General features: G+C 51.0%; 2 protein-coding genes across 11 annotated transcripts in view; one reads left to right on the forward strand and one right to left on the reverse strand.

Annotated features, from left to right (window-relative positions):
- Window positions 1-378: 378 nt before the first annotated feature.
- Pram1 (PML-RARA regulated adaptor molecule 1) lies at window positions 379-9560 on the forward strand. 4 transcript variants are annotated; one of them, XM_048342089.1, is made up of 10 exons: window positions 379-761; window positions 3309-4608; window positions 4682-4748; window positions 4823-4893; window positions 8152-8206; window positions 8304-8409; window positions 8500-8662; window positions 8752-8785; window positions 8887-8921; window positions 9024-9560. In XM_048342089.1, the coding sequence occupies exons 1-10, from the start codon at window positions 759-761 to the stop codon at window positions 9059-9061; spliced, it is 1872 nt and encodes a 623-aa protein (XP_048198046.1). In that variant the 5' UTR covers window positions 379-758; the 3' UTR covers window positions 9062-9560. The 4 variants fall into 4 exon arrangements, 3 of the variants coding, with proteins under 3 accessions (XP_048198046.1, XP_048198048.1, XP_048198045.1); XM_048342091.1 differs by lacking the exon at window positions 379-761 and having other exon boundaries at window positions 3137-4608; window positions 8887-8940; XM_048342088.1 differs by lacking the exon at window positions 379-761 and having other exon boundaries at window positions 3137-4608.
- Window positions 9561-9693: 133 nt separating this feature from the next.
- Hnrnpm (heterogeneous nuclear ribonucleoprotein M) overlaps window positions 9694-19244 on the reverse strand; it is a 42529-nt gene continuing 32978 nt past the window's right edge. For 3 of the 7 annotated variants that reach the window (XM_048342081.1, XM_048342084.1, XM_048342087.1), the window contains 5 exons: window positions 18754-18852; window positions 14779-14832; window positions 12352-13154; window positions 11698-11749; window positions 9694-10113 (listed from right to left, as the gene is read on the reverse strand). In XM_048342081.1, coding sequence (XP_048198038.1) covers window positions 9950-10113; window positions 11698-11749; window positions 12352-13154; window positions 14779-14832; window positions 18754-18852 — 1172 coding nt within the window. In that variant the 3' untranslated portion in view covers window positions 9694-9949. The remainder of the gene's footprint in view (window positions 10114-11697; window positions 11750-12351; window positions 13155-14778; window positions 14833-18753; window positions 18853-19244) is intronic. The other 4 variants (XM_048342083.1, XM_048342086.1, XM_048342082.1 and 1 more) reach the window with 3 other exon arrangements.

Consider the following 19244-nt stretch of genomic DNA (forward strand, 5'->3'; position numbering starts at 1 on the left):
GGTTCTACAGTCCCCTCTGTTGTGACCAAGCCTTTATTTGGCCCTTATCTTTATCACTTATCTGGCCCAACTTTTGCACTGGGTCTCACTGCTTTCATCCCCTCTTCCCAGGGCTCCCAGGGAACAGCCCAACTGTTTTCCTGCTCTCCTGTCCTAGCATTTCTCCTCTTTCCACTTCCTTTCAACCAATGGAAACCTGGGGTGTCCTTACAGCCTCCCCCTTCCTCTTTGGGAACAAGGTCATTGACTCCATCCATCCAACCCCCAAACCTGCCAACCCAGTAGAGCCCTCTGCTCCAGGCACCAGCCCTGGCCTGTGGTCATTTGTCCCTAACCATGAAGTCTTGCTGAAAGGAAGGAGTGTTGAAATAAGGCAGATGTGGCCTTACCATCCCTTCAACCCCGAAAGCCTGATTTCCCCACTTTCCCAGAGGTCAGGACATGAAGGTGGACAAGTGCAGGGGACAGGAGAGGGTCAAGGAGCTAATGACTGGGGTAGATTCCCAGTTGCCAAAGGCATTAAGAGACAGTAGCCAGCAGGAAAGGAACTCTATGAGGGAGTGAGGAGGGACAGCAGTGCCCTCAGGATCTGGGGACCCACTGGGGCTGTCTCCGCCTCCTTTCCTTCCTCCTCTGCTTTCCCCACCCTGTGCGTGCTGGCCTGTGGAGCCAAAGCCACAGTTAACTAACTTCCTGGACACAACCACCTCGGCAGCTTTTAGCCCATTCACTAGGCGGCACATCACCCACCTGCAGCCATGGTGAGTCCCCAGGAATAGTAGCACAGGAGGGGCCCACAATGGCCAGGAAATAAGAGGAACAGGTGGGAACTGGAGGGCACCCCGAGGGTGGGGGTGGGCAAGCAGTTGAGGGAACCAGGAGAAAAGGTGGGAAAGGCAGAAAGGTGGGAAGCAACTGGGGTGCTCCTGCAACCCAAGTCTGCTCTGACTTGAAAGGCTCAAGAAGGTCTCCCTAGGTTAAGGTGGATGACAGCCTGGGGAAAGGCGGGGGTCAGAGAAGTTTCCTATGAGAAGGTGACTAAGTGGGTCATGTACCCACTGCTGCCTCTTCTCCACGAGCCAGTCACCAAGTCGTGACCTGCTAACCTGACTTATCTAGTCCTGTGGTCACCCTGGGGCCTTTCTTTGCTTCAACTCACTGAGGCCAAGGGATTTAGAGCAGCAAGTACTTCAGGCCCTTTCCCACAGGCCTGCCTGATCCCCTGAATTTGTGGATGGGGAACTGAGGCAAGGACTGCATATAGCTCTGCCCTCCTCAGGCTGGGAATGTGGCTTAGTGGTAGAGTGCTTGCCTAGCATGTATGAAGCCCTGGGTTCAATTCCTCAGCACCACATACACAGAAAAAGCCGGAAGTGGCACTGTGGCTCAAGTGGTAGGGTGCTAGCCTTGAGCATAAAGAAGCCAGGGATAGTGCTCAGGTCCTGAGTCCAAGCCCCAGGACTGGCAAAAAAAAAAAAAAAAAAAATCTAGCTCTGCTCCCCTACTCCAGCCCAGGTTTGTGGGGTCAGGACAGAGCATCCTCAGAGGCTGGGCATTCTTGAGCATCTGTGGCTGTAAGCAGTGCATATGGCGGGGGGGGGGGGGGGGGGTGAGCCTCTTCCACCAGCAATGTGGGTGTCAGCGACTGTGACCTAATATTCTGTCTTTATGGCCCTGTATTTTCTTTATTTCTGTAACTACTGAGTGAATACCTACTATATGCCAAGCACTGGATGACAGCTGAAACGAGCCAAGTCTCTTTCCTGCAAAGGCTAAAGGACTAGGGATCTGTGTGTGGGTAGAGACTAAATTATCGTGTGTGTGTATGTGTGTGTTTCTTATGGGGCTGAAACAAGTTGGTTTGTACTCTTGCTTGGCTTTTTCTGCTCAAGGCTGGTGCTCTACCACTTCAGCTACATCCAGCACCACTTCTGTCTGGCTTTTTGCTGGTTCATTGGAGATCAATCTCATGGTCTTTCCTGCCTGGGCTGGCTTTGAACCATGATTCTCAGATCTCAGCCTCATGGGTAGCTAAGATTACTGGAGAGTGCCACAGGGGCTCAGCAATACCCAGTCAAGTCAGGTGTGGTAGTGCTAATCGGGTGTGGTAATCTCAGCACTGGCCTATGTCCTTATTTCAAACAAAACAAAAACCAGGTAGTGAAGCTTGAGTTGTAGCTCAATGGTAGAGCACTTGCTTATTAATGTGTATGAGGCACTGGGGTTCTGTCCCAGGCCAGCAAAAACACAAACAAAAAGCAGAAACAAACCTAGATAAACTGGGTATCAGTGGCTCACACCTGTAATCCTAACTACTCAGGAGACTGATATCTGAAGGTTGAGGTTCAAAACCAGCCTGGGCAGGAAATTCTGTGAGACTTTTTTTTTTTTTTTTTGCCAATCCTGGGGCTTGGACTCAGGGCCTGAGCACTGTCCCTGGCTTCTTTTTGCTCAAGGCTAGCACTAGCACTCTGCCACTTGAGCCACAGCACCACTTCTGGCCGTTTTCTGTATATGTGGTGCTGGGGAATTGAACCCAGGGCCTCATGCAAGCACTCTTGCCACTAGGCCATATCCCCAGCCCCCTGTGAGACTCTTATTACCAATGAACCACCAAAAAGCCAGACCTAGATCTGTTGGCTCAAGTAGTAGAGTGCCAGCTTTGAGCGAAAAGGGTCAAGAACAGTCCCTAGGCCCTGAGTTTAAGCCTCAAGCAGCACACATATGTGCACATGTGCACACATACACAGACAAAAAAATCAATCTAGTCAACACATACAGAAAGCCAGTACAAGTAAAAAGGTTTGCTCCATGGTGTCATATGTGCACATCTGGGTCACTCAGGGGCCTTGCTTTTCCTGGTGAGCTGACTTCCTCTAACTCTGTGGGGGGAAGGGGGGACTGAGCAAGCCTGGGATGGCGGTAGCAGACTGGAGAAGCCACTGGCTACAATAATCTGGGCAGTGGGGCGGGTTCCTCTAGCTGGGGTGACAGTGGGGAGAGTGGTAAGTGGTTGATTCCTGATGCATTTTGAAATTAGAACAGAAAGGACTTGGGGAGACATTAGGAAGTGGATGATGAGAGGGGCCAAGGAACCAAACTGGGAGAAAGACTGTGGGGAAAAGGCTAGGAGAGAAGTCTTGGTGGGGGTGACAGCTGAAGGGGGTCAGCAGGCCCAGAGCTGAGGTCAAATAGGGAAGGAAGAGGTTGAGGGTGATGGTTTATGACCACCATGTCTGTGGGTACCAGCTGTCTCTCCCCTCCCCATCCTTCTGTGTGAACAAGCTTGAAACTCCATGTCCCCCCAGGGGAGTCATCAGGATTTCCGGAGCCTCCAAGCCAAGTTCCAGGCCTCTCAGCCACAGCCCAGTGAACTCCCCAAAAAACATCCAAAGCCTGAATTCAACAAATTCCCAAAGAAGTTTTTGTCGCCGGAATTTACTGAGTTCCCCAAGAAGCCCTCCAAACTTGAGCTCAGTGGAGTCTCAAAGAAGTCCCAGCAATTCGAGGATCCATCATGTCCCAGGAAACCCCTGCAGCCCGGGGCTGGAGAAGCCACACAAACCTCGCAGCCAGAGCCTCCTGTACTTGGCCAGAAGCTCCTGCAGCCCCAACTCAGCCACCCCACCAGACCCCCCTCAGAAGCCAAGCCGAGTGTACTACCCAAGAAATTCCAGCAACCCGGGGCCAGCCAGGCCCCTCAGAAGCCCTCACCAGCTGAGTCTAGCACCTTCCCCAAGAAGCCTCCCCAGCCCCAAGCTGGAGGCCTCATCAGGAAGTCCTTGCCACAGCCTCAGTTCAGCCAGGGCCCCCCACTGTCCCCTTTAAAGCCAGGGCCCAGTGAACCCCATCCCAACTCCCCACAGCCTGACTTCAGCCCTTCTCCCAGGAAGTCCCAGCCATCCCAGGCCAGTGGGTCCCCCAAGAAGTTCTTGCCACAGTTTGAGTCCAGTGAGGTCCCTCTGACACCCCCCTGGAAGCCTGAACCCTGTGACCCCCAATCCCATGCCCCCCAACAGGAATTTAGTACATTTCCCAAGAAGCTCCCCCAGCCAAGTGACCTCCCCAGGAAGCGCCCCCAGCCTGAGTTTGGTGACCTGGCCAGGACCTCCTCAGAGCCCCAAGTCAGTGTAATTCCCAAGAGGCCACAACAGCTGGAGTTCAAGGTGCTTTCCAAGAAGCACCCCCAGACTGTGGTGGGTGGTATCCCCAGGACCTCCTCTGAGCCTGAATTCAGCTCACTCCCCAAGAAGTTTCCACAGCCTGAACATCAGGGGTCACACCGCAAGTTCTCACAGCCTGAGCCCAATGCTGGGTTTAAGAAACCCCCCACTCATTCTGAGCCCTTTAGGGGTTTCCCTCAAAAGCCACCACTCCCTGGCTGGGCTTCTGAGAGCTCACTGCCTTCTGCCATAGCAGGCTCCAGCCCTAGGTCTGGCCTGGCTGGAACCCCCCGCTGGAGGTCAGATGATCTTCAGGCCCAACACCCACCCCGACGGAGGCCTCTGCCACCTGCCAACAGCCTGGGATCCCCTCCAGTCAAACCCCCACTGCCTCCTGGCCCCCTAGATATCCAGAGTTTTCGGAGACTGTCAGCAGCAGGCACAGGTGGGTCAGAGAGTGGAAGGGCTTGGGGGTCTGGGGCAGGGCCACCATCCTCCAGTGCTTTTTCCCTCCACAGCTGGAAGAGGAACCTGCTCTTCAGTTGGGATCCATTTCCAAGCCCAACAGCCTAAGGACATCCCACCGTGAGTGCAGAGAGGGAGCCCAGGCCCAGGGGTGGGGCTAAGGGAGGCACCCTTCATCTCTGGTATCTTTGCAGAGACCCCGAGGAGATCTATGAGTTATACGACCATGTGGAACCTACAGATGACCCAGGCCCCAGGGGCAGAGGTTTGTCAGTGGGCTGGCTGCCCAGGCAGCTAGGGCAAGGGAAGGAAGGGCTCACTCCTCAAAGGACATTGTCTGCCCCAAATCTGTTGGCACTGATCCAGGCCACACTGGCTGCTGCTGGGGTGGCTGGTGACAAAGGAGAAACACAGAGGACCAGCTAATGAGAAAGCTTTTTGGTAAATGAAATCTCACGGACTTTCCTGCCGGGGGCTGGCTTTGAACTGTGATCCTCAGATCTCAGCCTCCTGAGTAGCTAGGATGACAGGTGTGAACCACTGGCACCCATTTAATGTGAAGTGTTGAGCCAGCTGTGGCTGGGGATAAGATGCCAGTGGGGACACAGGCCTGGACTCAGGGCACAGCAGTGGAGGGAAGACACAGCTATCCCCAGGATTCAAAAACAAAACCAAACCAACCCTCTTCTTCCAAGTCTCTGCTCCTCGAAGTCACAAGGCAGGCTGGGCAGCCCCGTACCTCCAAGCCCACCCCAGGTTTAACGTCTCCATGACAACCAAAAGAGCTTCATTGCGGCACCCCAACCCTGGTCAAGGCAGAAACCTTCGGGATCTAAGACTTGCCTAGCTCGCAGCTTCAGGGGGTGGAGTGGGGTGGAGGAAAGGGCCCCCAATTCCCCCACCAGCCCATGGTCCTGGTACAGAACAGGCTGCCTTCAGATTCTCCAGCTCCACCTCCTTCCTGGGCCCCTTCACTTCTGGGCATTCCCCAGGAAGTGCTTGCAACACTTTCCTTAGCACAGCTTCCTGGTGGGGCCCCTCCTGTTTCCTCTGAGAGATTCTGTGGCTTAGTTCTGGGGGCTGCTCTTGGCTTGGGGGCAGGGGAGGGCAGTCCAGCCCTCTGGCTTCTACTCCACCAGCCTTCAGGCTTCCTGGAAGGCAGAGATGCTCTCAAAGCCTGCACTGCCCTTTGAATTTATTTTACTGCAGGGTGCCAGCAGCTCATACCTGTAATCCTAGCTATTCAGGAAGCTGAGATCTAAGAATCAAGTTTCAAGCCAGCCTGCTGGGCAGAAAAATCTGTGAGACTTATCTCCAATTAAGCACCAAGAAAGTCAGAAGTGGAGCTGTGACAAGTGGTAGAATGGTAGCCTTGAGCAAAAAAGCTCAGAGTCCCCAGGTTCTGAGTTCAAGCCCCCCACCCCCAAAGAAAGCACCCCAAAAAAATTAGTAATTTTTTTTTAGCTACTTGGAACTTAAACCCAGGGCCTGCTACGCAAGTACTACTATACCACTTGAGCCACAAACCCAACCATTCTGTATTTTTATTTTTTTAAAGTTTGTTTTGCCAGAGCTGGGAATGTGGCTTAGTGGCAGAGTGCTGGCCTAGCATGCATGAAACCCTGGATTTGATTTCTCAGTGCCACATAAACAGAAAAGGCCAGAAATGGCACTGCGGCTCAAGCAATAGACTGCTAGCCTTGAGCAAAAGAAGTCAGGGACAGTGCCCAGGCCCTGAGTTCAAACCCCAGGACTGACAATTTTTTTTTTTCTAGTTCTGGGGCTTGAACTCAGGGCCTGGGCTCTGTCCCCGAGTCTTTCTGTGCTTAGGGCTAGTGCTCTACCACTTCAGCTATAACACCACTTCCAGCCTTTTCTGTTTATGTGGTACTGAACAATCGAACCCAGGGCTTCATGCATGTCAGGTAAGCACTCTATCACTGTCATGTTCCCAGCCCCATTCTGTATTTTCAACACAGGTTCTCACTGACTGCTTGGGCCACCCTCAAACTCTCCATCTTCCTGCCTAACACACTAGCTAGGATTCTAGGCATGCACTACTTGTCCTGGCTTTTTTTTTTTTTTTTTTTCTTAAATGATCCTTTCACTGGGGGGTTAGGAGGCAGTTACATGGGCCAGTACTCCCAGCTCCCCCCATCGTTCTCAGAACAGGGACTCATCTAGAGGGGCCCAACCCTTCCCAGGATACGAGCAGACACCACCAAAGACAAGCAGTGAGTGGCCTGCTCAGGCCATGGTCTTGTAAGCTCAGGCAGCCTTTGAAGCAGCAGCCTGGATGCCTGGATGGAATGGGCCCAAGGTCAGCACTGGTGGAACTGGGTGGCTCTGATGTAAATGTCCCTGGACAATGTCACTCTGGCAAGGCCATAATGCTGGGAAGGTTAAGAGCAGCCCTCAGCTTCAGGCTCTCCCTCCCCTGGGGTTCCAGAGGCTTCTGCTGGCAGCTAGACCCTTGGCCACCAGGATCTCTGCCCAAAAGCTTGGTTCCATTGCCAGGAAGTGGTATGGACTTATAACCCTTACTCTGGGAAACCCCTGTCCAGTCTTACTGTCAGCTGGGGCAGGCCAACACCACACTGCAGTTTCTTGAGATGGGCTGTGGCTGCTTCTAGTGGTGCTGAGGTTTGAACTCAGGGTTTTAATGGCTAGACACTCTTAATTGTTTCCTGTTTGGAGAGATAGGGACTCATTTCCTATGAGGTAATCAAATCACCTATGCCAGGCTCCCTTATTGTAACTAGGATAACAAGTGTGGGCCACCACACTCAGATCTTAGCTGAGTTTTGCCAACTTTTCTACCCAGGCTGGGCGTGAATCACAATCTCCCAATCTCAGTCTCCCAAGGAGCTAGTATGACAGATGAGAGCTTTACTATTGTTTATTTTGGTGCAAGTCCTGGGCTTGAACTTGGGGACCAGGCACTGTCCCTGAGCTTTTTCACTCAAGGATTGTGCTCTACTACATAAGCCACAGCTCCACTTTTTGGCATTTTGGTAGTTCACTGGAAAGAAGAGATTCCAATTGGAGTTAAGAGTTTGCTGGCTTTAAATCATGATCCTCAGATCTCCTCCTGAGTAGCTAGAAGTATAGATGTAAACTACTGATGCCAGTTTCCTTCTTTTTTTGACCCCAAATTTCATTACAATTCTCAGCCTACTCCAGTAGATAAGCAAAACAGCATACCTACAAATCAATCTTGCTGGGGAATGCTGGACAGGCTGCTTGACTTCTCTGAGCCTTTGTTTGTACAGGAGCAAAGAGAATGATGGTATCACCTACTGGCACCAACAGGATGGCTGTGAGGGTCAGATGGGTTAGCATGGTAGAGCCATTCCCGTATGTCTGATGGCCGTCAGTCAACCCACTAGAACCAAGGAGCCCAAAAAGGCCAAGAAAATGATGGAACACAGGGCAGCCTCACTCCAAATCTACTGCTAGGGTAGAGAGAGGCTGACTGGGGGCTTGAGGGTCTTTATTCTGACGCAGCATTGACTGTCACCAGATAAAGTGGTGTCTACACAGCCAGCAACCAAGATGCCACAAGACCCAAAGCTCAGGTACTCATGACACATGGGGTGGGGTGAGGCTGAGCTCTCTGACTCTAAAGAGGAACACTTCTTGCTCACGAGTACTCCAATTCTTGGGGGGAATCAGGAAAGAGAAGGTACCATCACAGCAGTTGCTGGCCATGGACCCGAAGCAGCTGAAGCAGATCAGGAAGGCAGAGAAAGCAGAGAAAGAGTTTCGGAAGAAGTTCAAGGTATGACCCCAAGCCAAGTTGAGAGATCTGGAAGGGCTGGGACCAGAATAGGAAGTGGCTGTAGTACTACCTCTTTTCTTACCTCCCCAGTTTGAAGGCGAAATCGTGATTCACACAAGAATGATGATCGACCCCAATGCTAAGACTCGGCGTGGGGGTGGCAAGCACCTGGGAATCCGGCGTGGAGAGATCCTGGAGGTGATCGAGTTCACCAACAAGGAGGAGATGCTGTGCAGGGACCCCAAGGGCAAATGTGAGTGGGTCAGGTGTACCAAAGAGGGAGGAGCATGGAGGCCATCCCAAGCTGAGAAACACTGACAAACTGTGTCAATCCCTCTTCAGATGGCTATGTGCCCAGGACCGCGCTCCTGCCCCTGTGAGTGCTGCTGCTCTGGGGGGGGGGGGGGGGGAATGGGAGGGGGAGAGGCAGAGGGATGGGCAAACAGGGCCCCCACTGACCCAACTGTGCTCTCTCAGGGAAACGGAAGTATATGACGACGTTGGATTTTGGGGTATGTAGACCCCCGGTGGGTGAAAGGGGCCTGCGGTGACTCCCATGGGGCTATCCATGCTGTGACTCTGGGGAGAAGAGTCAAAGTCATTGTTCTTTGCAGATCCTCTGGACAACCAACCATTTCCCAGGGCACAATAGGCCCAAAGCTGGGACCCAGGACTACCCAGCCAGCCACCTACTAACACAGGAGCCCTGGGTCCCCCAGCTTGGCAGAGGTGGCTGCCCAGGTGCAGAGCAATCACATAAAGCTCCTCCTTAAAGCAATCCTTGCTTCCTGTCTTTCCTCTCCTGTTGGACTGGCATTCCCCATGGAGCAGACCCCTGTGAAGCACAGGGTTGGGGGTAGGGTCTCCTCTCAGCCCTAAAGGTGAAGAGGAAGCACATGTCCATCCCCAGGACAATCAGCAGCCCCATCAGCAGGTATCTCTGAAAGCCATCAGGGGCCAGGTGGGGTTCCAGATGCCCAGGGTCATGGTACCAAGTTCACCCCAACCTCTGATGGAAACTGCCACACTGCTTAGCAAAAAGTAGCAGACTGTGCCTGAGCCCCAGAGACAAGAGGCAGACAGGTGGCTTTCAGGGCTGTCCTACAGCCAGCCCTGCAGTCAAAGAGCCTTTGAACAAAGCTGCCATGGGAGTTTCCTAACCCAGTCATGACCCTTGTCCTCCCAGCCACCGGCCACACAAATCCTAAAGGAAAAGGACAACTGAAGGGGCCCAGCTCCCCAAACTTCAGACGGCTGCCTCAACACACACACAGGGCCAGTTGCTCTCAGGAACTGGTATTTATTATCAAAGTCATATTCGATGTCAAGATGCCACAACTACAAAAACAATTGCGCACATTGCAATCTCAATGCAAACAGTCAAATGGTACCCCAGTCATTAAAAAAGTAATTCAAATTACCCCAAAAAGCAACTGAATTTTTTAAACATCTTTATACATCCAGCCAACAAATTAAAATGGTTAACAAGAAAAAATACAAATTCGGAGGTCTGGTATTGATGTTTAAAAAAGGCAACCGCTTAAGCGTTTCTATCAATTCGAACATCTATCTCCCGGCCACTCAGCTTCATGCCATTCATCATCCGGCAGGCTCTTTCGGCTACCTCTGGCGACTCAAATTTAACCACACCGCACCCCTTGGACTTCCCGTTCTCCATCTTGATGTCAGCGTACAGCACATGGCCTGGCACGGAGAAGAAGGAAGAAGAGACCACACGCGTCAGGCAAATCAGAGCCCAGTCTCAGTCTGGGCTCCACTCAGTCCAGACCGCTTGTTGGGCCTTAATGACAGTCAAAAAGGGGCACAAATGCTCACAACTGCCACAGCCAGAGCCAGTAACCATCGCCCCCCAGCCATACTGCCATTGCTCTAATTCTGCCCAGTCATCCGTCTCCCTAGGGGCTTTAAACACTCCCTTTATGCTTTAGGAAGTGCCACAGACCCAGGGGTTGGGCGAAGTTTTTGTTGTTGTTTTTTGCCAGTCCTGGGGCTTGAACTCAGGGCCTGAGTACTGTCCCTGAGCTTCTTTTGCTCAAGGCTAGCACTCTACCACTTGAGCAATAACACCACTTCTGGCTTTTTCTGTTTATGTGGTACTGAGGGCTTTATGCATGCTAGGCAAGCACTAAGCCACATTCCCAGCCATGAGTGAGATCTTCAGAGGTCCCATCTCTGCTTCACTAATTCAGCTACTTGCCCCTCTGTACTGTCCCAACAAGCCTAAACAGCTGTTCCACACCCACATATGTGGAGCCCTGTGCAAGCACATCTAGAAGCCAGGACAGGACAGTGTAGCCAAGGATAGGGGACCCCAACTCTCTAGAGCTATCAACTCCATCTGGAGAGAGCTAACCCTCCTCTCCCTCCCAAGGGCTTCTCATGGCCAAGTTCCCAAAGAACTTTGGTAGAAGCTCAGCAGACTCCTGCCAGGAATGCTGGCACATACAGGTTGAAGGACAAGAGGAGCTTAAGAGGATGACAGGACAAGTTCCCCAGGGCCTGTGGTGTGTGAGCACTTTCTCAGAGGGGGGAGTGGCATGGTCCCACCCTGCAATGGGGAAACTACAATGGAAGAGAGGGGAAGAGATGAGCAGGAAAGCAGTTTGACAGCTTCCCCTAGCCAAGGGCAGGGAGAAGCAGCAAGTGGTGAAATGTGAGCCAAGCCCTGTGAAACAGGAAGTGAGAAGACAGCCCAGGGCTGACACAGCTGAGAAAGGCAGCGGTGATGCAAGCTGGGCTCATACTAGAGGGTGAAGAGAGATTTAAGCTTCACTTCAACCACAAAGGAAGCCTTCGAGAAAGGCTGTCTGGTATGTCAAGAAATGGCCATCAGAAACCCTCACTCCAAACCAACAGCTCTATGGGAGAAAGCAACCTGGTCTCACAGGAGATTCTTACCTGTAAAGCTATGTGACCCAAGGAAGACTGCTTCGTGCGACTCACCTATAAAGGAGGGTACTACCTCCTTTCAAAAGCCCCAAAAGGTGAGTAGGGTGACACTCAACTGTAATTCCATCACTCAGGAGGCTGAAGTGAGCACTGAAAGTTCAAGGCCAACCTGGGCGACCTAGCAAGATCTTTCTCAAAGGGAAGGGAAGGAACACAGGTGTAAGGCACCTGACAAATCCCAGGACACAGAACAATGGCAAGGCCGACTCCTCAGTGCTAGGCATCAGCTGGGGAGACTAGGAGGGTCTGCAGTAGACCCAAGCATCACCAACAAGCCACAACACAGGAAAACACCTACACAGCCTTTCTCACACTTACCACATTCGTTGAATTTGTCCTTTAGCATCTTCCAAGTAAAATCAAATGGGAGCTGAGGGGAAAAAGAGGTAGACTAATGTGCAATTCAACCAAGTCTAAAGGAAAAATCACCCAACTATCCATGAGGATGGCCTGCTCAAGCCATTTCTTGGGGGTGGCATCAAGGGAAGAGTGCTCCCCTAGTATGCTCCATCCCTAGCAGTTCCCATGAGAAGGTCTCACCATGCAGCCCCCGTACACACACAGGGGACTGTATCTGGAATGAGGTTCTGGAGGAGCAGAGCCAGTTCTCTGCCCATGGCAGATGGAAAGCCAGAGAGCAGAGCTCTCAGGAGGGGAATATAAGAAGCAGCCACAGAACCTCCTAATGACAGCTACCAAGTGGCCAAGGTACTACACATAGTTAAAGCCTCCCTTCTCTGAATCACAAGGTTTGAGAAAGTGGTGTCTTCTACCCCCTGCTCTATTCCCTGGCATGCCAGGACCACTGCTCCTGCCTTCAGTCCTCATATTCTGGCCTCACTCTACACCCTTCCAGGGTCAGGGACAAACAAGGTTTGCTCTCCACAATGGTCCCCTGCTGCCTACCAGTGTTTGGTCCACTGACTTCCTCTCCTTATGGCTAACCCTATGAAGAGTTCTTAAGTCACTTACATTTCTTACGAATATCTGGCAGGCCTTTCTGGCCACCCCAGGAGCATGGCCTCCAGCTCCACCAAAGGAACCTGCGAAGCTTCCTCCAAAGTTTCCACGCTCCATCTCAATGGCGCGGTCGAAGCTGGCACCGCCTCCGCCACCCATGGCCAGGCCCATGCGCTCAATGCCAGCACCTAAGGCTGGTCCCATGGCAGGGCCCATCCGCTCAAGACTGTTGGCGCCCATGCGCTCGAGGCCCATCCGCTCAAGACTGTTGGCGCCCATGCGCTCGAGGCCCATGCGCTCCAGGTTGTTGGCACCCATGCGCTCCAGGCCAGTGGCCATGCGATCCATCACAGGGCCCATGCGCTCCAGGCCGGCCCCCATGCCAGCGGGCACCATGCGCTCCATGCTCAGGCCCATGCGTTCGATGGCAGGGCCCATGCGCTCCACACCGGAGCCCATGCGCTCAATGGTCTGGCCCACACGGTCGATGGGCGCGGCCATACGCTCCAGGCCGAAGCCCATGCCGGCACCCATGCGCTCCACTCCAGAGCCAATGCGCTCCATGGTCTGGCCCATACGCTCGATGCTAGAAGCCATGTGGTCAAGGCCCAGGGGGCCCATGCGCTCAATGCCTGAGCCCATGCGCTCCACAGAGCCCATGCGGTCCATGACCAGGCCCATACGCTCCATCTCGGAGCCAACTCGATCCATGCCGTGGCCCAGGCCGGCGCCCATGCGCTCCATGCCGGCCCCCCCAATGCGGTCAATGCCAGGGCCCATCCTCTCAATCCCTGGGACGCTGCCACCTCCTCCACCTGAAATAGGGACATAGAACACAGGGGTATTAGGGCACATGTGCCACAGCTGGGCACTGAAGTTCAACCACAGACCATCAACATGCAGACACTCTCAAATGCTGGTAACTACTAAAGCAAGGTAATGAATTCACAGGGGTCCGGGGTCCTGACCACCATTCTTCCAATTCCATGACACACATGAAACTTCCATAACACAATCTAAAAAGAACACACCTCTCCATGTTGCTTCTGGGGTGCTGGACCTATGGCAAACTTTATGGGCCACACACAACACTCCATGCAGCTTCCCTTCACCAGACATGGAGAAATGCTAAGGACAATCACTTGGTACAAGCAGGGGGCAGGAGTTACAAGGTGGAGACTGAAACTCAACATCACGTACCAAACCCCGGTTCTATCCCAACCTGTCCCCTAAGAAGTCCTGTGGGACCAGCCTGCATTTCTTTAGCTCTTCCTGGACACAGAGAGGCAATGACATAACCACACAACCAAGCAGAAACAAATGGAAAAAACAGAATGCTCATATGGCTCCTGTGGGAACAAATGTATGCAGCTGTCCATTTCCAAGGACCTTATACTCTGTTAAGAGAAATTGCTGGCCGAATGTTACTTCTCTGGTAGTGGCGGGAAAAAGCTAGCATAGTGTGGGGTAGACTCTCTGCCAGAGGCCCAGATAGGTCGGCAGTACTGGATAGGGCATGTCTGGCCCAGCACCTCCCAAATGCAGAGCTTGAGGTCCAGCCACCACCAGCTTGACTGACCCACGCAGCCCAGACTCACAGGCAAAGGCAGCAGGAGGATACCCAGAAACTTCTGTAACTGGTTCTAATGGACCACGGCTGCAAACTGGCACACCTTACCCCACCTCTCTCTCCAGGCCAGTTTCCTTAGCTGAAAAGCAATATATACTACGTGGCCAAATGAAGACTAATGTGAAGAATGATGAGACTTTTTGAGCAGAATGGGCCCGAAACTAACTTCCTCATATCATTAAGAAAAAGGAGCTTGCCCAAGAGCAGCAGGAAGGAGGGCAGTGCCTGATGCCCATAGAGAGGACCAGGAAGAAACAGTGCTAGCAGAGCTCTGCAAGCAGCCCCAACAGATGTGCCCCGGCTACAGAGGACATTCTAAATGCCCACTAAACTGCAGCCCAGGAGGGCAAATACTAGAATGCTCACAACACTTCCGGCTTGGCAATGAGCCTGCAGATAATTACTTTTGTAAATCATTTTCTGAAACTTTGAGTATATCTGCACATTTCAATAAGCATGTGTTATGTATTAGATGGTGTACTTTCAGTTTTACAGCCAGGTAGAAGAAACTACTTTTAGGAATGTATACTTTAGCAGTATTAAACTACATCAGTGTAGTAATAGATAGAGACAAGGCTAACAGCACACAACACATACATATACACACACAGGCTCAATTCTTCACAACTCTCTGAGGGCAGGTACTATTACAACACATCTTACACGTAGCTAACACAAAGAGAGGTTCAGTCACTTGGCACATATCACATAGCTAGGAAAAGACAGAGCAAGCTCCCACCCTGGGTAGTCTGCATCCCCCATTAACAGCCTGTTCTCAAAATCAAAACAGAAAACTAAGCATTTCCTACCTCCTCCCTGCTTTGCAATGATCTCTCCTCTCTTCAGTGCATTACTTAGGATTTCTAAGGAAATCAGGAAGAAAAAACAATTAGCCAAATTTCTCTATTATAATAAAAATTTGTTCATTACAGATTCCAAAGCAGAAAATACTACTGATAATTCTTTTTTTTAAGAAAGCAAAAGGGGGAAAGGTTTGAGAAACACAGACAAGATCACATGACAAAGACTCAAGAGTCCTTGGTGATGTTAATTGATGGTCACAATACTGGGACCCTCTGTAGCTCCAGAATGCGTCCAGCAGAGCGAAGAACCTGTGCACTCCCTCCCACCCCCCACCACCAAGCTGAACTCAAAAGTGAGAGAAAAATTAGTCTCAGTCCTTGCTCCGGAGTTTCCCAAAGCTGATCTGGACCCCTCAGCCCTGAGGCTTCCACGTCTCACCTGGCAGAAAATCCATGCCTCCCTGAGACTCATGCTCACAAGTCTAAAGCCACCACATCCACTCAACACCACTCCTGAGCCCACAACAGTGAGAAAGGGGAAACAGTGCCTGCACATGGGCCTGCCCAGAAAAAGCCCAGAACAAACCCAATGCCAAGATGGAGACAAAGTACAAAGCACTGTTCCACACAGAAAACGCTGATGCTGGCTCATCATACTTCGTTGGCATTGGTTTAATGCCATTGCTAACATCCCCTTCCAAAGTCTCTCTTCACCCTTTTGCTGCATGTGAGAACGTATACCCAACTTCTTGGGTCCTCAAGTACACTTGTACAAAGGCTTCATACTGTTACCATAATGAACACCAAGCAATTAAAAGCTAGCCCACAGCTGTGTCTTATACTCTGCCTGCTAGACCAGGGAGATGGGAAAGCACACCAAGAACAATGAACTCTGCTTGCCAGCAAGTAGCAAGCTCACTCTTCCATGATAACTGAGATGGCCCAGCCAGCTCACTCTGCTTTCCTAGGCAGCAGTCACTGCTTCCCACCAGTGTGCTATGTAACCTACCATGACATTAACTCTCAGTCCTGACCCCCAACCTTCCCGCCCTCTGCAGCTGACATGCTATGGCCTCTGCCAACCCCAGTCCTCCAGCTTCCACTGCACCCTGGCACTGCTGCTCTAAACAAAGCATGGCTGTTCATCAGGCATCCAGAGCAATGCCTTTTCTGGTCCTGAGATACATTCTGTGCTGCTCACATGACTGCCCGAAGGCCTGAGAAACATCACCCCTATACCTCAACACTGTGTCTGTATGCTGACCTCTGATGCTCCCCTTCAGCTACATTCCATCTTCTAAGATCAAGGACCACAGATCTGTCTTTGAACTAACAAATATAGATGTCTGTACAAGTAAGATCTACTGCCCCAATGGGAGAAGGGACAATGGGCTGGAGACACTACACAAGGCAGCAGACCTCAATCCTTAATGCACTAATCTGGATAACTATCCTTTATCTGGACTTTTTTTTTTTTTTAATTTGGGCCGGGCACTAGTGGCTCACATCCAAAATTCTAACTACTCAAGAAGCTGAGATCTAAGGATTAAGGTTTAAAACCATCTAGGACAGGAAAATATTTTATTTCCAACTTACCAGCAAAAAAAAGTTAAAAGCAGAACTGTGACTCAAGTGGGAGAGCTCCAGACTTGAGCAAAAAAGCTACAAGACAGCACCGAGGTCTTGAGTTCCAAGTACCAAAAGATACACACAGAAATTTTATTTGGAACAAAAGAATGTTGCAAAAGCAGCACGGAACGCAGGTGACAAGCCCATTAAGGTGAGGTCAGGAAAAGCTTCCTGTTGCCATGTAAGGCAACCTCATAAATAAGAAGGCCACATCCACCCCTGAGCCACAGCAGCAATAGACTTGAAGGACACAGAGTGGCAATGACTGAAGATGAAAAGCCAGAAAAAGGAATTATGGGTGTAGTTATGTCACCTTGTTCTTCTGGACAGAAGTAACCACATTTTAGCAAATGACAGTACATTTTAGAGTATTTTTTAAATACTCAACTATTCCATGACATAAAAAGGAAGCCAGTCAGGTGCCAGTGACTCACATCTAACCCTAGCTACTCAAGAGACTGAGATCTGAGGATTATGGTTCAAAGCCAGTTTGGGCAGAGAAGTCCAATAAAAACTACCCACCTGGGCTGGGAATATGGCCTAGTGGCAAGAGTGCTTGCCTCCTACACATGAAGCTCCAGTTCGATTCCCCAGCACCACATATATGTAAAACGGCCAGAAGGGGCGCTGTGGCTCAAGTGGCAGAGTGCTAGCCTTGAGCGGGAAGAAGCCAGGGACACTGCTCAGGCCCTGAATCCAAGGCCCAGGACTGGCCAAAAAAAAAAAAAAAAAACCACAAACTACCCACCCAACTCACCCCCAGCCAGTAGAACTATGGCTCAAGTGGTAGAGAGCTAATCTTGAACACAAAAACGAAAGCTGAAGGACAGTGCCCAGGCCCAAAAAGAAGCCAGTCAAGGGCTGGGAATGTGGCTTAGTGGTAGAGTGCTTGCCTAGCATGCATGAAGCCCTGGGTTTGATTCCTCAGTACCACATAAACAGAAAAGGCCAGAAGTGGCGCTGTGGCTCAAGTGGCAGAGTGCTACCCTTGAGCAAAAAGCAGCTCTGGGACAGTGCCTAGGCCCTGAGTTCAAGCCCCAGGACTGGGGAAAAAAAAAAAAAAAAAAGGAGGAGGAGGGGGAGAGGAGAAGAAGAGGAGAAGGAGGAAGAGGAGGAGCAGGAGGAACAGCAGCAGCCAGTCAAGTCCAACAAGGTAAGTTTTCATTACCAGAGTCACATGCAAATATGCATTCATCCTCCCCAAAATTCCATAACTTTAAAAACACCCTGGAGGGGGCTCGGAATATGGCCTATATAGTATGAAGCCCTAGGTTTGACTCCTCAGCATCACATATATAGAAAAAGCCAGAAGTAGTGCTGTGGCTCAAGAGGTAGAGTGCTAGCCTTGAGCAAAAAGAAGCCAGGGGCAGTGCTCAGGCCCTGAGTTCCGGGACTAGCAAAAAACAAAAAACATGGGAATAGGCAGAAGTAGTCAGATCAAGCACCCCCAGAATTCACTAGCAACCTGTAAGATTCAAGGACACCAGCCAAGATACCCAACCACCGTGAGAGAAAACAAGCCTTTAAAGTCGCCACCAAACAGAGCATCTTGGCAAGCAGGCTCTAGTAGTTTCTGACCTCCAGAAAGAACACAGCAGATGGGAGGGCTAGAGAAGACCTAGAGTAAAGATGCTGAGCTGAAGGCTAAACCTCAAGACAATCTATCTAGGCCTTCACAAACTCTATACATACAGCTCATACCAAGTAGTTATCAACTAGCCTAGAATCCTGATCCCCTGCCCTCAAGCACTCTACTCAAGCACTCTAAACTGAGCAGCTTCATGCAGGCACAGCAGGAGAAGCAGCCAGAGGCAGGGAGGACCAGTGCTCTAGGCACCTTTGAGAAAAACAGCTTCAAAGCCCAAGGACAGACAGGAAAATTCCAATTCTTAGAACTATCTAAACTAGATGGAGAAAGAAGACACCTATGGTGAAGCAAAAAAAGAAACTGCTTTGCCAAACTAAAAAAAAATTTCTCTACCAATACTCAAAGCCTCCAGTGCAATAAAATGTCCCTGTCCTCCACATCTCTCTCCAGAGCATCCATAAAGCTCACTGGAGAGTCTGGGCCCCAAAGAGGGAGATTCCTGCTTGCTCAGCTATGTTATGAAGCAGTGTTAATTCCTACAGTAGCAGAAACCATAAGTCAATTATAAAAAGAAGCCATCTGAAAGAAGAAAAAGGGTTCTAGAAAGAACCAATAGGTCTATAAGACAGATCTTTTTTTCAAGCCCAAAGAACACCAGCAGACTTTGCCTGAGAAAGAAGCCCCGACTACATAAGGCTGAGCTTAGGCAGCCTTTCAGCCCAGGGGTCGACTCCGCCCACATGGGGTCTGAGGGGCCATCTTACCCATTCCTCTGCCAAGGGGCTCTCCAAAGCTTCGAGCCATTCCCATCTCGTTTCTGGCAAAGTCTCTCTCAAATCCTCCACCCATGCCACGTTCCATCTCTGTGGAAAAAAATATTACCCTAGGCCTTTCCAGGAATAACCATGATGTTTCAAACATGCAAAACAAAACAACTACAGACCCATAACAACCACACCATGTTGGCTAACTACTAACTCTGACAGCCATAGCTACCATAGAAACTGGGAGACACCTGCAGCAGTCAACACAGGCTGCTGAGAGCTGGCTGATCTAGCAGTGATACCTCCTGGTACTCACCACATACCTATCCAGGAACTTTCTGTCATCATTCCACCTCATACCCTCATACCCAGCCTGCCCTGCACTGCTCCTTCACAAAGAAATCTGAGGTTCACACCAATCAATAAGCTGACAGGGTCACACACCAAGTTGGGGTGAGGTGAAGGCTGATCAAGTTCAGAGCACACTGCCT

Source organism: Perognathus longimembris, chromosome 3, assembly GCF_023159225.1.
Source record: "Perognathus longimembris pacificus isolate PPM17 chromosome 3, ASM2315922v1, whole genome shotgun sequence".
In the NCBI taxonomy this organism is placed as follows: Eukaryota; Metazoa; Chordata; class Mammalia; order Rodentia; family Heteromyidae; genus Perognathus; species Perognathus longimembris.